The 17,298-nt window shown below is 42.6% G+C and overlaps 2 protein-coding genes across 5 annotated transcripts in view; one reads left to right on the top strand and one right to left on the bottom strand.

Moving 5' to 3' along the window:
- Positions 1-539: 539 nt before the first annotated feature.
- LOC108887585 (collagen alpha-1(XIV) chain) overlaps positions 540-17,298 on the bottom strand; it is a 157,365-nt gene continuing 140,606 nt past the window's right edge. For 2 of the 3 annotated variants that reach the window (XM_018683034.2, XM_018683038.2), the window contains 11 exons: positions 10,622-10,717; positions 9,948-10,001; positions 9,350-9,403; positions 9,170-9,223; positions 8,951-9,022; positions 8,044-8,079; positions 7,247-7,313; positions 6,804-6,992; positions 6,425-6,502; positions 6,162-6,317; positions 540-2,715 (listed from right to left, as the gene is read on the bottom strand). In XM_018683034.2, the coding sequence (XP_018538550.1) occupies positions 2,408-2,715; positions 6,162-6,317; positions 6,425-6,502; positions 6,804-6,992; positions 7,247-7,313; positions 8,044-8,079; positions 8,951-9,022; positions 9,170-9,223; positions 9,350-9,403; positions 9,948-10,001; positions 10,622-10,717 (1,164 nt within the window). In that variant the 3' untranslated portion in view covers positions 540-2,407. Of the gene's footprint in view, positions 2,716-2,975; positions 4,012-6,161; positions 6,318-6,424; positions 6,503-6,803; positions 6,993-7,246; positions 7,314-8,043; positions 8,080-8,950; positions 9,023-9,169; positions 9,224-9,349; positions 9,404-9,947; positions 10,002-10,621; positions 10,718-17,298 lie in introns of those variants that run through there. The other variant, XM_018683037.2, reaches the window with a different exon arrangement.
- On the top strand, positions 12,218-17,090 carry LOC108887590 (CD209 antigen-like protein E). Of its 2 annotated transcripts, XM_018683052.2 has the most exons (7): positions 12,218-13,253; positions 14,433-14,552; positions 14,665-14,757; positions 14,859-14,983; positions 15,315-15,436; positions 15,931-16,065; positions 16,716-17,090. In XM_018683052.2, coding segments are annotated over exons 1-7 (735 nt in total). In that variant the 5' UTR covers positions 12,218-13,114; the 3' UTR covers positions 16,717-17,090. The 2 variants fall into 2 exon arrangements, with proteins under 2 accessions (XP_018538568.1, XP_018538567.1); XM_018683051.2 differs by having other exon boundaries at positions 12,221-13,253; positions 15,931-17,090.

Here is a 17,298-nt window from a genome sequence, read left to right as displayed (position 1 = left end):
TGTTTTTGGGTGTAAATGACTGATGAGTCCGTCCACTAAAGTTCTTGTTTTTGCCACTGACGCTGGTATTCCATTTACATCATCATTTACACAGAATATCTGAAAACAGACTTTATTTCTAGAGTTTTTTATAGGATGGGAGGGTGGGCAGGCTGAGAGGTTCAGGTGTAGGCAGGTAATGTGATCAGGTAGATGACAGCGTGGTTGAACTTTTCTGTCACTAAATGACGTGGAAACTTCACCTGTGGAATCATTTAGGTCAAATCTTCCTTTTGTCCGAATCCTCGGCTCAGTCTGGTGGTTTTTTTTCTCGGCTGTGTGAGAGCTGAAGGTGGAGGTGTGATGTTGAACTCGGCGCTGCGGCTCACCTGCTGGTTTCCATTCAGCCTCCTGCAGCGTGCAGCTCCGACACACTTCAGTGCTCGGCTGAAGGCTTCAGCTTCCCGCTCAGTCCCACTTTAATTAGACCTCACTTCACCTGCTGAGGGACAGCAACACATTTACCAAACACTCCACACACACACACAACACGCAGCAGCAACGGTTGTACTTCAGTTTTATTGTTCTGAGAAAATCAATACCAAGTAAAAAATAAATTACTTCCTTGATTTTATTCTTTTAAACATCCTGGTCAGAGGTGTAGAGGGAAATCTCAAACACCGTGGCCTGGTTTTTCTTCTCATCTCCTCACTGATCTGAAGGCCTCAGAAACACTGAACTGAAAGGGTTTTACAGATATCTGGACAAGTTGAAACTATGCTTGAATTTTGGCCAAATTAGAGAGAGAACATCTGAAGGTGAGTGAACGAAGCACACCTTCTAAATAACTGGACTTCCTGTCATGTTACTGATCTCCAGCAGCAAAACAAATGTAAGAAAATGAACTTCAGGAGTGAGCTGTTGTGTCTCTGTGATCAACTCAGTCTGTAGTCTTGTCCTGGAGCAGAGGAGCTTAAACCGAACGAGCTTCATGATAAATGGAGGCAGATCAATCCAAAGAAAACTAAAGAGAGGGAAACAGCCGTCGGTCTCTCCTCGTCTTTGGAAAGATTTACTCTCTGCTCGTCTACAACGCCTCGCCCTGCGACCACGAGTCTCACAGCTTCTGCAGGTTACAACAACATCCAGAAACTTGACAACAAAACACAAATACATTTACAAAGAAATATAATAACTCTCTGATATGAAGCTGTTATCGTCTTTACAACTCATCTCTTTTTATCAGCCTTCTCGAAAGCAGAGCGACATTAGTACGAGCTTAATACTGCAACAATAACTGCGAGTGTCTCACGTAAAACTCTGAAGAACAAAAACAATGTAACAGTAAAATGTGTCTACGGCTCTATGAGATTAAAAGAAATGATACATCACATGGTAAATGGAAAATAAAAACATGCAAAACTTTACATAAATAACTGTTTTTTTTTATTTTATTTCTGAAGCTAGAAACTACCTGGTGGCAGAAATCGGGAGAAACAAAAATCAGATGTGCTTCCTGTTGTTCTGCTCTGTCAAATATCAGCAGGTTTTCCAGGATCAGCTTTTATTTTGTACGTTATTCTGCAGCTGTTTAATGTGAAGCATTGAATGTGACGTGTGTGATTTAGTTTACTCAGATTATCAGTGTGTGTGAGGTTGTAAATGAAATCTGAATTTGGTCGTTATCTATCAGATCAGTACTTATCAGGGAGAGGATATGTGAAGCTACTGGATTAAAAAGAATCTTTCTTCTGCTTGAAGTCAGAATACATAACTTCCTGTGGATGACAGCTCTAACTGTAACTAATATATATAATATAATCTCATCACTTTGTATGTGAACGTCTGAACCTTGTCCTTTGCTCTGCAGACACGACTCCATCACGTCACGCTCACAGCTGGTCTGCAGCTGCAGACACACACCTGGAGGCAGAGCGGTTAAACACACACCAACCGATGTGTTCAAACGTCGGCAGTCATAAAACTGAGGGGCTGAAATGAAAACATCTGTCTCTGAGTATTAATGTTAGATAAGCTGGAGTGTTGTATTCCACCAAGACGTTTAGGAGGCACTTAACCAACCAGGTAAGTAACAAACTTGAAAACTGATGGCGACGTGTTTTGACGGCAGAAACCAACAGAGAGATGAGCTGTGAAAACGGTGAAGTATAAACTCCAATAAGCTCGATCCAGTTTTAAACCTTCGTCTCTGCTGAGACGAAAACAAAGTAAAACAACACAAACTGTTTCTTTAATTCAAATAGCATAGATGAGTTAAAATAGTCCCAACCTGACACCCCCACCCCGCCCCCTCTACGATGTCCATAAGAAATCCTCTACATCAGGCACTTGTTGATTAGTCCGTTAACGGCTCCGAACCGTCCAATCAGAGACAGCGAGCGGTCCTCCCTCCTCCAATCACCTCCTCTCAGTTAGATAGTCCAGGTGGCGTCTTCACTTCTCTCTTTAGTCTCCTCTTCTGCCCGACTCTCTCCTCCTCCTCCTCCTCCTCCTCCCCTCCCAGGCTCCGCACGCTGCGGTGGACGCCGGGGGACCTCAGCTCGAAGTCGTCCAGGGCGAGGGCGGGGTCGTCGGGCGCCACGGGCCGTGGGGCCGGGTAGTTGGGCTGGTAGTAGCGGTAGGGGTCGTCCTCCTCGGCCTCGCCGTAGTTCTGGAAGACGTTGGGCGGCAGTTGGACTGCGGGGATAGCGCCGCCGTCAGTGACATCCTCACCCTCTGCGTTGCCAACCAAACCAGGCAGCGAGCCCGCCAGCACGCCAGGCAGATAGGCAGACAATCAGTGAGAGCCCAAAACAAAGATGGCCGACCCGCCACCACAGGAAGCAGTATTTGGGATTGGTTTGATGGATTTTGATTGGGTTAGCGAGACAGGAAGAGGGAGCGGGATGAGGAGGAAGGAGCAAGAGACACAGAAGGACAACGGTTACCAAGGGTTACCAAGGGTTACCAGGGGTTATCAGAGGTTACCAAGGGTTACTAAAGGTTACCAAGGGTTACCAAGGGTTACCAAGGGTTACCAGAGGTTACCAAGGGTTACTAAAGGTTACAAGGGTTACCAGGGGTTAGATGGAAGTTTCAGACAAACAGCTGCAAATTAAAAGTTAGAATAAGGAACAATATTTAAGTTTAATGTGAGAAACTTTTCTTTGTGCCAGGAAAGTATTAGATTTGTTATCCATTAATTCATATTAGTTAAAGTAATTTATTGTTTTCAAGTCGTATCTTTTAAAGTAATACTTAAGGTAAAAAAAACAAAAACGTGCAAATGTATTTCAGAAGTCGTCGTGCAGCTGAGCTTTTAGGACTTAAAAGATAGATTTCTCTGTGTACAGGAGTTTACATTAAGTCAGTAAAGCCTGTGGTTTAAGAGAGAGGAACCGGACGATCGTAATCTAGAAGAAAAAGTCAGGAGAGGACGATGGAGTCAGTGTGAGTTCAGTGAGGCCTCAGTCGTCGTTTTTTTGCAGGAAAATCAGCAAAATATGGAATAACACCAGACTCATCCTTTAAGCTGGTGCTTTATTTTAAAACACTGAGCGTCACTGCTCTGTAGCTGAGCTTTTATTATCACTATTAGATTATTAATGAATCGACTGAAGAGGATTTGTATTTTGACCTGTTTAAACAAACGTTTTACTGCTTTATTTCTATTCAGTCTGATTTTAAAACATCCTGGCAGATTATTCTCAATGAATCGATGAGTTATTTAGAGTAAGAAAAGAAGTGAAGTTGTTTGTTAGAATTTTCACAGTCTAAAGATATTCAGTTTCACGTCATCTGCTGTTTAGAGGCTGGAATCTGTAGATGTTTGGCTTTTTTTTTCTCGACTAATAAAGTAACCGAAGCTCTGTGGATTACAGATTATTGATGTGCAGTGACAGAGAGCGGTGGCTGAGGCTAATCCGCTGATGCAGCGACACCACCTACAGTTTCCTGCAGCCTCTGCAGCGGTTAAAGCTAACACATCCCTGCTGTTGTCAGTGTCAGTGTTTGTGAACGTGGCTCAGTAGTCTGAGAGTTGAGGAGAGGGAAAAGTTGTAAAACGAGGCGGCGACAGAGACAGACGGGCGGACAGACAGACAGACAGACAGGTGGAGAGACACAAACACAAAGACGTGCAGATGTTACTCACATGACGAGCCTGCAGGCTGCGAGCTGCACAGCGCCGCTCAGGCTGCTGTGTGACCTTTAACCTCAACACACGTCAGATATCAACACAATCATGCATTTAACTGCCAAAGATGATTCATGCAGGGTTTTCTTTACAAGTACCACTTTCATAATTAAAAAGCCATGTTTGTTCATTTCCATATATCCTGCCGTTTGTGTCGACTCAAAGCTTCCTGCGTACATGTGAGAAATCCTGTGGTTCGAACTGCGAAGCTGTTAAAATCTAATTTCCCGTGTGTCTTTTCCTGTGAAAGGCTGAGAAAACACAGCCTGAGTCGTTTGGACGCTGGAGAACAAATTAACACGTCGCAGACAGAATCTGTGCCAACAGCACTGATTCATCATCCACAACTTTTATGTGCTTTTTGTGAGTAATTTGTTGCGTTTTTGTATTTAATTAGTGATATACTGTTCAGATGAGAAAACCCTTTATGCAGCATCTTCTCCAGAGAACGACTGAACCCACACTCACACACGTTAAGATGCAGAATTCAGTCTGTGGTTTTGTTAGCGTGTGGTTACTGTTTGCGGCGTCAAACAGCTCCTGCAAGACAAAGCCAAAGGTTCACTTCACCCATTTCACACCTGACAGACTTTCTCCCTCACAGCGGATCTTTGAGATGTTTGTTCTTTTATTCTGTGAGTGAATTTTCACTCTCTGTTGTCTAAAGTCACTTCCTAGATTCTTGTCATCACTGTGACCAACCATCTCTGCGTTTGTGTATTTTCCAAAATGTCAAACTGTCTGAGGATTAATGGATTTTGTTATCCTTTGTCTTTATCACGCTTGAACTTGTGGAACCACAGCTTCCATCATTTAGGGGCTTTGTGGGATGTAAACAGAATAATGTTGCCCTGGATTCAGTGAGTTGTTGTGTAGCCCTGCAGGTACAGAGCTCTGCATCATCAGATGATTCTCAGGCTCTGGATTCGTCAGAGCGTCTTTCTCTGTGAAGAGACGTTTGTTTGTGATGGACGTCAGAGATACTGATACTCGGTGTTCAGAGCCGACTGAGTTATGACTCTGAGGAGTTTGGATTCTGACACAAATTGCAGCTTGTAGCTCATGTCTCTCTCATCTCACAGTCTGAAGACCTCTGCTTTAAAGATGCTGTTTCGCTGGGTCTTTGACAACTCAGCTATTTTCACCTTTAGCACCCCCCCACTCTGGATAACCCTCAGAGGAAAACATGTTCACATGTTTATCTTTTGAATGATTTGGGTGCAGTGAACCTTTAAGACGGTGACAGTCGACCAACAGCAACCAACACGGAGCAGATTCTGTTCTGGTTCTTGCACCTAAACGTGAACGGTTTGGAGCAAAAATAAACTGGTTTGGAACCCAAAAGGTCGGGTTCCAAACAGCACGAACACGATCCACCGTCATGCATCACCCTCCATAAACGATGCGTTCTTGATTCCAGTGGTTCGGCTCAAAACTAGCAGAGACGCAGGCTGGTTCGCTGGGTAGAACCGAGGTTCCGAGAATCCAGAACGAAACCAGAGACCTGAGCACACACAGACTCTGTATCTTAACTGTGACTGTATTTCAAGGTGTCTCATGTTTTCACCTTCAAATACACTGAGTGTGTGTGTGAGTGTGGGATGGACGACCTCAGTCACATGCAGCCTGTTTAACTCAGCGGTCGCTTTTCAACATGAAAAGGAACCAAATGAATTAAACGTTTCACCCGATGACCGTCAGCCTGAAAGAAAACCTCAGCATCGAAATGATTTCATGCTCAGTTCAGTTCACAGTGTTCATGTATTTAAACACACTGCTGAGTTTTAAATAAGATATTTCTGCTATTAACATGATATGAGTGGCTGTTACAGTGGATGCAGGCACTGTTAGACTAAATGGATCATTTACGATGTGAATTTCTGTTTCTTTTTTACTCAAAGTGAAGGTTAATAATGTTCAAAGTCAGAAACTGTTCATATTAAATTATTGTTGTTAAGTCTGAAAAGTGTCTGTGCGTCCTACGCACCTCCGACGTTGTAGCCCACACAGGAGTTCGGGTCGCAGTATCCTGGAGGCCCCGCGGGGCCGATGGGTCCGGGGACCCCAGGCCGACCGGGAGATCCAGGATTCCCGGGTCGCCCTGATGGACCCTGGCTGCCGGGTCTGCCCTGACCTTGGGCACCTGGCAGGAGGAGGAGGAAGATTTCAGTGGACAAATCTAAGAGTAAGAGTTTGTGATTCAGGTAATGTTGAGCACTTGTAAAAGATTCTGGCTGTGGTTTAATTTACCAGGGGGTCCTGGAGGTCCTCTGGGGCCTTGGACCCCGACCCCTGGAGATCCCTTCTCACCCTTCTCTCCTGGTTGACCTGGAAACAAACACAGGGTTAAAACACTGTAAACTTCAGCCGGCTGATGAACCACATGAATCCACATTAATGTCCTTTGAATTAGTCGATATCCTTCGCTGCCTTCTGTAATTTCAGTCCAGTTAATGGTTTCATTTGGTCGTTGTTGTGGTTTCCAGAAGCGACATGATGTTTTATGCAGGTTTAAACTACAGTTTTAGAATATGCTTTTTCTTCTTGGTTGTTTTTAACTGTGTATTTCTTACAGATCTTTGGTTATCAGAGAACCCAGCTGAGCAAACGTCTTGTTGGTCAGTCTTACCTCTTTCTCCAGGTTGGCCGTTCTGTCCGTTCTGTCCCGGGAAGCCAGGTCTTCCTGGGGGTCCCTGTTCTCCCTGGGGCCCTGGGGCTCCCTGCCGGCCGGGCTCTCCGGGGGGTCCAGGCACAGTGCGGACGGACACCGGTGGACTGGGTACGTGGTTCAGGATGGAGTTGTAGCGAGCCATGTGGCCTGAGAACAGGAAAGGTGATGAGGTGTCACAGTCTGAGCCACAAACACAAACCAGAACCTGAACCTAGTTCTAATCCTAAAACCAGCGCAGTGCGCTGTCAGAACCAGGATGGACTCTTCTCACCCTCAACAGCCGCCATCTTGGCTACGTACCATTTTCAAATTGTGAAAATGGCGGCAGAGGAGGAAAGAAACCGGGGCCACACGTGAAAAAATAAAACGAAAGTGAAAAACACACAGTAACTGTCACTCACTTTGGATCAGCTGCTCACAGACCTGCCTGGCGATGGCCTGAACCGATGCTGTCGACTGGAGGTCACCCTGAAAACACAAAGGAGCTGTTGATGTTTATAGTGTTTACAGGGACTGAGGAGTGAACTCATCCACAGCTGCTGCACCAACATCCAGCATCGCTCATGTTCTGTCTGACAGCTCTCACAGGCAGCGCTCAGCTGAGCTGTTATTACAGAGGCAAACCACCGCTGTTCAATTCTTCCCTTAAAGAAAATAATACCAAACTAAAACCAGTCATTTTCCTGACTGATCATTTACTGCAACTCTAAAGTGATTTCACTTCAGCCGTGTCAGGAACCCTTTAACTTTAATTACGAAGCTTTTCAGGTCATTCTCAATGACCGAGGAACTTTCCCTCCAGTCGTAAGTGAAGATGACGTCTGTGCTGCACTGAGTTTAGCTGCCAGCGACACGAAGCAGAGATGCTGAACGTGATAAAAGACGTCATCGTCATCACAGGAGGAAACGAGTAACACTTTTTCTTTAGGTTTTTTTTAAACTATAGGAGGTGGACAAAATAACAGGAACACCTGCTGCCTCAGCATGAACTACAGCCTGAGAAAAGCTGAGTTACCAGCAGAGAGAGTAGGAACCATGTTCACTGTGACTGAGGCGCTCACACTAAATCCATTTTTTAAACTGATTTGTTTGGATTTTTTGCCATTTGTGTTTCCTGGAGACAAACAGACAATAATCAGGATTCATGTGTGTGTGGAGTGTGTGACAATTTCCTCTCCTGATGGATGGAGGCACTCACCCGTTCACCTTTCTCCCCCTTGCTTCCAGGAGGACCCTGCAACAGAAAAGAAGCGATGACAGGAGGAAGAAAACTCGACTCTGCAGACAAAACCAGTTCAGGTTTTATGGAGCAGGTACATTCCTCTCTTCACCTCTGACACCACACATCCTTTAAAAACCCTCACTGACTGATTATCTTAGAGCCTCAGGAATAAGTAGTTATCTCTGTAAAGACAGAACTGTGGCTCTGAATGTCTTCACTGTTTTAATTTCTTGTCTCAGAGTGAATAAACAGACTGAATCAGGCTGCAGTATCTAATCTGGACATTCTGTTTGACATCTGATGGTTTTTTTTTGAGAAGTTTTGAGAAGTCCCTCTTCAGATCCTCACCCAACTGTCAGAGTCACTCAGCTCTTTCCACCTGCCTGTTTCTCCAACATCCACATTTCAGAACTTAACACGACACCAGGGAGACGCTCACACTCATCAATGCAACGTGTGAAGTCTCCTGATGCAGCAGCTGCATGTTAAAGGTTTGAGACGCTCCCTCTTTGTTTTAGTCACAGTGATGACTGAGCAGCTCCATCTTTGTTTTGCAGTGTGTTATTGGTAAAACTGTTGAGGAAAGACAGTTTTTTTTTTCACTCCTCAGGTGTCAACATGATGCCCCAGATTTCAGGGTGTGAGTCTCAGACCTTCAGACCGGACAGGAAGCTGTTAATCCCACGACAGACGCTCTCACTGTGCTCTCTGTGTTCGTCTGACAGACTCTGTTAAGCCTGACTGACACCACTTCCTGCCTCCTCCTGGATATTTACACATTAGTGAGACACAAGGTCACAGGTGTGAACCCAGACCAGGTAGGAGAGAGATTAATGAGGATTGTCTCGTCTCCTGTGTCTGATTCACTGACTGACAGACTCACCGGTGGGCCCAGTTCTCCTTGTTTTCCTGGAGGACCTGTATTTCCTGGGGCCCCTGGGGCTCCTGGAGTCCCCTGAGGAGACACAGAGACATGAAGGAAGGATCAGAGTCGACTTTACTCAGCACACATGTTAACAAATATAAACCCCCACGTCACAGCTCCAATTAAAATCGACCCTCGAGCATCCAGATAAACAATCAATATTCAATAATCACTTACGATTGTTCCTGGGGGGCCCTGTCTGCCCGGGGGGCCGTCTTTTCCTGGCAGCCCCTGTGAAGCAGGAGGAGATGTTAAAAATAAAATCTCTTCTCTGTGCAGTAGCAGAGGACCCAGTACAAGCTGCAGTATTTATCAGTATTAACAGTATTAATGGAGAGTTAACACAGTGTGACTCACTCTGGATCCTGCAGGTCCCTCTCTGCCTGGACCTCCAGCTCGACCAGGAACTCCCTGAAAGACCAGGAGGAGATCAGGGGTCACTACAGGTCACATTCACACTGAGTCTAAATCCTTACAGACACTTTTAACAAATGAAATCAACAGTCACAGTTAAACTCCTGTTACGTTCAGGGATCCAGAATATGTGGAGACACATGATTTACAGCCCCTGACTTTATATTTTGCTCTGCTGTCATGAACTGTGTTGTTGGACAAACACTCTGAGTCTGAGCTTTGCTGTTGTGTCACAAACTCTGAAACTCAGAAATAGATTTGGGCTCAGAAATCAACCTTTTGCAAATGGCACCATTACTCAAAATCTGACAACTATTCGCTTCCAAAAGGTCATAATTCACAGCAGTGGAGTAATTACGAGTGGGCGGCTCTTTGTCGAGCTACAGACCTACACAATGTTTTGTCACTAACAATGGTTATTAATTTGTCTGTCTGACTAAAACACTTACACACAGAGAAAATACGACTCTGCTGAGTGTTTCACAGCTCGACATCAACTCAAAGAAACATCGTATAATAAATCTGGTCCAAACATTTTTACCTGTGATCCTTGTTGTCCAGCGTCACCTTTCTGTCCTTTCTCTCCTGGTGCACCCTGGGGGAAAAATGAACACAAATTAAACTGACTTGTTTCTGGTTCTATGTATATTTTTATTTATGTTTTCCAGAATTAAAGGATAACTCTGGTATTTTTGATTTCCTGATGTTTTTGGGTGTAAATGATCAGAAGAGTTAGTGCAGGACTGAGCACCGTCCCAACAGCTGCTGCAATGTAATCTAATAGACAACTGTCCACGTCAAAGTACATCCACTAAAGTGCTTGTTTTTTGTCACTAAAATCCTTCTTGTTTAACCAGAAACATCTCTATATATCAGTACCAGACTCCACTGACAAAAACAGGAATTTTACTGAGCAGAACACAGGAGCTGCTGCCTCCATCAGTTAGTTAGTTTGTGTTGTTGTGTGGTACTTTTACTAACGTGGAAAGGATCTGATTACTTCTCAGTAAAATCCCTGTTTTTGTCAGTGGAGTCTGGTAGTGATATAGAGCTGTTTCTGGTTGAACTAAAAGGATCTGACTCTTTAATAAAATCTCTGTCTCTGTGGGAATCCTAAACCCTGACACACTTTAGTGGACGTGCTTTGTTCATAGTGGCCGGGTACACTGTTGAGTTGAGTTGCTTTGTGTGTGTGTGTAAGTGTTCATCTCTTACTGGGGGTCCAATGATGGAGCGTCCACTGGGTCCTTGTGGTCCTGGGGGTCCCTGAGGTCCTGGTACACCTGTATCACCTACTGGACCAGCTGGCCCCTGGAGAGAAAGCATTAAAGGAGGATATGACAGGGTTATCAATCGTGTCCTGATGTTAGAAAATAACAGACTGTGAGGACAGGAAGCCTCTACCTCCTCTGAGTGAGTGTGTGTGTGTGTGTGTGTGTGTGTGTGTGTGTGTGTGTTCAGTAGGCATGTCAGTGTGTGAGTGGCAGCCAGCTGTGGGACATTCCAGGGGTCATTGGCTTTCACAGACACGCAGCAGTGCGACACAGAAATGAATTCATGAAGCTGCAGAAAGGCTCCCTGGGATCACAGAGAGATTTCTAAACACCTCGAGAGCAGGGAGCCGGATTTAACCCAACCAGGACCAGGACAGTCCACGTCTGATAACGCTCGGGTGAGGAGGAGCACTGGGTGAATCAGAGCCTGAAGACTGTTCCTGATAAAAGCAGTAAATGATCTTTTTACTTGTCACCGCTGAGTTCTATAAAGAAGATATTTAATTTAGCACGTACCATCATATCTACTGCAGGGTTAACATCCTGTTTTCAAAACTAACACTGTCTCAAATCCAGATGTGATTTAACAAACTGTTTACAATTAATCACGTGTGTCAGGGCGGCTACAGGGACGTGCAGGTAACACACCTGCAGTTTTACCACTAAACAATAAGCAGCTATTGTTGTAGTTACAACAACAATTTAGCTTTTTAGCTGCAGGAAACATCCATGAATGTTATATATATTAGTGGGAATGATGATTCTCCCTGTTACAGGTCAGTGAACCATCACCATGACTCTGAGGCTGAGATTTTAAAGTAAAATAAAACCAAGTTAACAGTAATGCTGAACTGTAGATCTGTTAAAATAGTTACAGAGTGTTGCTTAAAATAACATCTCTACTAGAACAGTCTTGTTGTTTCCTGCCTATAAACTATAATAACTAGAATAATAAACCTCACAGATAAAGGAAATGAAGCGTTCTGTACTTTGACATGAAGCCGGATGTGGTTTCTAGAATCAAAACACAAATCTAGTGAATGTTTTGCTTCTAAATTCATACGAGGATGTTGTATCTGTGTGGATGGGCTTTTCTTCTTTATAATAAGGTCACTATAAAACTGAACTGAGTCGTGCTTACTGTCACAATCCTTAGCATGAATACACCCGAACACACAAAAACTTAAAACACTGCAACACTTTAAAAGGTTAATCATGATCAGATCATTATCAGCCTTAGGTCCCAGGTATTTAAAGGTGTGGACTTTCCACTACATCTCTTCTAGTGACACTATGTGACAAATAACATCCTGTTCCAGTTCCAGCTGTGGCAGGTATTCAAGTATTTCCTCACTGCGACCACGAGAGAAGAAAAAGCTATCAATCACAGTAAAGCCATAAACTGTCATTTGATTTTTCACCGTGGATCCATGCACTATGATTAATGTGGGCTGACAAATCCCTAAAACAGTCACGGTCATAACTCGTGTTATTTTCTTTCACTATGGTGACAGTAAATACACAGGAAGACAGGAGTCTGTTGCGTAACATGTGACCATCAAACAAAATCTTATGGGCATGTGGAGCTTCTTCGTGGCCAGCTCTGATAGGCCTGGGTATTTCTGCTTATTCTCAACATCCTATCTGATATTCTGAGACTCAGTTTCCTCTCTATGTGGGGAGTGACAATCTGGCAGTATGAGATGATGGCGTGATGATAACAGTAATATGTTACACCCACAGCAGAAGTTGTTGCAACATGATTCAAAAAAAAAAAAAAAAAAAAGAGACATTGACACCATTTAACTGCTCATGACAAGTCTTTACAAAGTTTTCTACTATGTAGTGTTTGCACTACTTTACTTATATGTTTGTTTTCCTTTGCAGTGTAATATACCAAACTACAGCTCTGACATTTTAATGTCATTATCAGGGAGGAATCACAGCTCTACAGACACCTTTCAGTGCTCGACATTAACCTGTCAATCAGCTCTTAAACATGAAAACAACTAATAAAAAGCAGAACTTAAATATCCATGTGTTTTTATAGTTGATAAAAGCATTTTATAAACCCCAAAAAGAATCTCCCAATTAGTAACATGCTTCTCTTCATACAGTGATGAAATTACAGCAGTGCGCTTGTGTGTTTTCCTGCTACCGTTTCCTTGACACTTCCTGTTGAAAGTTGGCCAGCACATACAGAAGAAGAGACACAGAGAACCTCTGACAGAAAACTCTGACAGCAGCAGCAGAACAGACTTAAAGGCTGTATTTATGATTTAGAAGTAGAAACTACGATATCAACAAAGATCCATTTAGTAAAGCACCAGGTGTTAGAGGAAACAACAATGGAATGACGGCTGGGGGAATGATTGGGGCAATAATCGTATAACCAAGACTATTATAAAAAGATACAGAGACTTTTTAGTTTAAAATGTCATCGAACATTTATGAGAATCCAAATTTGACTATGAATGTGAGATACAGCAAAGGAGCTGGAGAGGACAGAGGAGAGAGAGAGGAGAGAGTGGTCGACATCTACGAGAGTATAAATCTTCCAACAGAGGATGGAGGTACGATGGAGTTTTTAATACTGAATATTACTAAATATTACTGTTAATATAAAAAGGAAATATGTTTGATTTGTACAGTGCAGTGGTAATGTTGATTAAATTATGACAGTGTTCATTATAAATGTATTTGCTCTTGAGTTTCAGCAGTGACACTGAGACATTTCACACTTTCTATACACTGAAAAAATGCACAGCTCAACCACACACACCTTTTTTTACTGACTCAGGTTACATCCACATTAGCTTTTCAGCACGGCCTGTGTTTCATTGCACATTATTGAAACTCCATCAGCTCCAATACGTGGAACATTAGCTTGATGGGTTTTAATGAGTGGCCTTGTGTGATCCCACGCTGTGTACTTAAAGGATCACTCCGGTATTTTTGAACCTGGTCTTGGGCACTGAACAATCAAGCAGTTTTAGTCTGTATGCTGGTATTTTGAATATGTTTGATTTTGTCATTCACTCCTGCACACAACCTGGGCCTTACGTTTCCATGTTTTCAGGTGTAAAGGATTGTTAGAGACAAAAATCTTTGGAATGAGTGCAGCATTGAGCATGAACAGTGTAGTGCAATCACAGAACACTTATACAACAAGTAGTTCCAACTGAGCAATCTGATTGGTCAACAAGACATTTAGAATGTGCTCAAATCAGCATGATGCACGCCTTACTCATCACTAAAAATATTACTCCACCATACACATTTTACTTTGTTGGTAATAGTTGTATAATCGCAATATTACACTCGAGGGTGTGCTTCATTTGAGCACCTCAGTGGTGCTTGCGGACCTCAGCTTTCTCCATCAGCTGTGTGGGTGACACGGCGCTATAACTTAAAATTCATGTAAAAGTTTGTGGTTGCAGAAGCTACATCTGTGTGAGTAAAAAAACAGTGTCTTTGTTAGAACGTGGTTGATAAAAGTAAACATTTATTTGTGCAGTAGACTGTTGATTTAGTTCGGTAAATTCCGAGACCTCGATAAACCATTAACTTCAGCTCAGAGTTCACAGACTTCAGAATTCACACACATAACAACATATGTCCACTGTTGGTACATTCAGTTAGCTTGCTCTCAGCTCAAGTCATAATGTTCTCACCTCTAACATTAAATGTCTTTGCTCCTGTCTTGCTCATGTTTAATTAAAATGTGCTCTCTATGTCCTTTGCCTCTGTAGGAGAACACATTCAGAAGCTTCTTCCAGCTGTTCAACGAAACCCTTTTAGAACTGCTGCACTGGTTCTGGGTCTGCTGTGTATCCTGCTGTTAGCAGGGATTGCTGTTTTGTCCAAGCTCTGTGAGGACTCACCATTATTTTAACGTCATACCTTGAATCACTCGAAAACCTTGATCACTTAGTTTGATTTTCCATCAATGCCCTGCCTCTTTCTTGTTGTGGTTTTCACCAGATATTACAGTCATTTTGGAAAAGGAGAAGCTCAGTATCATTAATGAGCAGCTGAATAACAACCTGAGGAGCAACAATCAATGCCAGACAGAGGGTAAGAGAGGTTTAAACAGAAACAGCAGATTTTAAGTCTTTGCCACTAAATCATTTGAAACACGTCACTAAAACACATGATTGGCAAACACTCTGTTGAAGGATGGAAGCAGTTTGGATGTAGTTGTTACTACATATCTACTGACATGAAATCCTGGAACGACAGCAAGACAGACTGTGAGAAGAGAGGAGCCAAATTGGTGATAATAAAGAACAGAGAGGAACAGGTGAGTGTCTGTCAATTAGTTTAAGCTGTTAACCATGGTTCTGTGAAGTTCATATAACAAATTATTAAACATAGATATGTAAAATCAGGAGGAAATAGGCCAAAACAGCTGCTGCAGAAAGAGGTTCACATGATCTTTAAAATAAGCATCAGGCCTAATTTACAGGCTTTATGCAGCATGCTACTGTGAGAGAATGGTGCATGTGATATTTTATTGTTGTTTTTCTTAAGAAATGATCAAAACATGAATGAACCTATGACCACAGAAACACTAACACTAACACTATCTAAGAACAGAGGAATAATTATCTGCTCTTTTTATAAATTGTCAGGATTTTCTCACTCAGATGAATAAATATGGAACTTCATGGATCGGTCTGGAGTCAAAGAAAACATCCAGCTGGCCAGATAAATGGGAGTGGATGTGGGTGGACGGATCAAAACCACAATATCAGTGAGAAATGTTCTTTTTTTAATTGTTTGATGCTAATAATTGGATGAAACTGAAAACTAAAAAAGTTCCATAAGAAGTCATTAATATTTAATTTGTAAATTATGTCTTCAAATAATGTGAATATGTTGAATAAATTAAAATATCTGACCTCTAAACCTCATCGTTAAGAGGTCAAAGGTTGAGGATGCTGAGCTGGGCTTTTGGCAGCTCAGGATGATGAAGTTGCAGTTTGTTGTTCTACCACATGAGGGCATCAACATGTTCATATTAATCCTGTGTCTTCACTGAAAACACAACGTAGTGAAGATAAACAAAGAATTCTAATTAAAAATCTAATAAAAAATTTGACCTTCTGAAACTAAATCTGAAGCTCAGTGGGAGAGACAGTGCAGAATTTAGTTAGTTGGGAGTTTACAAGAACTGTATACATTATCTCACACCAACTATCCTTTGTGTTTGTGGCTTTTACCAATAACATCAACCCTGTTTTTCAGAGGCTGGACTGTAGGAGTTAGTGTAATGCCTGTGAACAGATCTACAGCTTATATCAATCTTCAGGGGACATGGATGCACACCAACAATGGATCCAAACAATGGATCTGTGAGAAACAGATCAAAGAGCTTTCTTGGTAATCTTACACTTTGACGTGTGTTGCATGTAACTGTGATGTAACGGGTCTGAACCGGACTAAAGACCCTCGCTGCATGTCACTTCTTTTCTGATAACTCTTCCTGCACCTCTGTCAAAGTGACTGTACACAATAGAGGCAAACATAAGAAAATGAAAGGTACAAAACACCTCCTGCTGGCCAAAATGTTCAAGACTTTACTAAATAACACAGAGTCAGAAGAAGCAGACACACTGACTCTCAGAGCCTTAACAGTAGTGAAGCTAAAACAGTTTGTCCCAAGAGTAAGGCTAGAGGAAAGGTCATAGAGCTTTCAGAAAAGGTTCATCCACTGTGGTCCATGAAGGAGCTCTGAGAATCTAAATGTTTCTGTCACAGGCTGACCCTGTGTGTGACTTCCTGCTGTAGTGTGTGTAGTAATTTCCTGTTTTATTTTGAAATTTCTTGTGTGTGTTTTACTTCCCACCAGTTTGTTGTGTTAACTGTGTCTCATTAACCCATTAGTCTCTGTCTTTCCTCCTTTTAGTTGACAGAATGTTATATTTTATTGTGATGTGCTTCTTTGCTTGGTTCTTTGCTTCTGACTGCCTTCACTGTGTTATCTGGACGTGGATTGATGCCTGTGCTTGATTAGAGTTGTCCTTCCTTAGAATACTTTAGGCTGGTACTGACCTCTGCACACCAGGAACACCCTGAAAGACCTGCTGATTTGGAGATGCTCTGACTCAGTCGTCTTGTCAAAAAGATCCTGACTCTTGCCAATTTGATCGGATTCCAGCAAATCAACTTCAAGAACTGATTGTTCACCTGCTGTCTAATATGTCTCACCTCTTGACAGGTGCCATTAGAACAAGATAATCAGTGTTATTCACTTCACCTGTCAGAGGTTTTAATGTTGTGGCTGATCAGTTTATGTTTGATTGACATACAGACAAACAGTATCTGTTCTAACTGATCGACTGTAAAACCTTAACTTCAGGCTGTTGTTTCTCTGTAAGACTAAAAATAAATGAGACAGCAGCATTTCCTGATGTGGACTGTTGATCTGTTGTGTGTTGTGGTGGTGGCAGGGGTGAAGGGGGGTGGGGTGTGAATGACTGAATGTGGGTTTTGTGTCTACATGGGGGCATCTGTTAACACATAATGCTGTTGTTGCTGATTGAAAACCTTGTATCTTCAAACTCTCTTATTTTATTGAACAAAGAAAAAAACTGATTTATTTTCTGTTTGATT

This window comes from Lates calcarifer, linkage group LG3 (assembly GCF_001640805.2).
Source record: "Lates calcarifer isolate ASB-BC8 linkage group LG3, TLL_Latcal_v3, whole genome shotgun sequence".
NCBI lineage: Eukaryota > Metazoa > Chordata > Actinopteri > Centropomidae > Lates > Lates calcarifer.
This window is presented reverse-complemented; position numbering and strand designations above follow the sequence as displayed.

What these genes read in the sequence shown, in the direction of transcription:
- LOC108887590 (XM_018683051.2), top strand. Translation starts at nt 13,115, where the DNA reads ATGTCATCGAACATTTATGAGAATCCAAATTTGACTATGAATGTGAGA. An exon ending in TCTTCCAACAGAGGATGGAG is followed by an intron (nt 13,254 to 14,432) that starts GTACGATGGAGT and finishes TTGCCTCTGTAG; the next exon opens with GAGAACACATTCAGAAGCTT. An exon ending in GGATCAAAACCACAATATCA is followed by an intron (nt 15,437 to 15,930) that starts GTGAGAAATGTT and finishes CCTGTTTTTCAG; the next exon opens with AGGCTGGACTGTAGGAGTTA.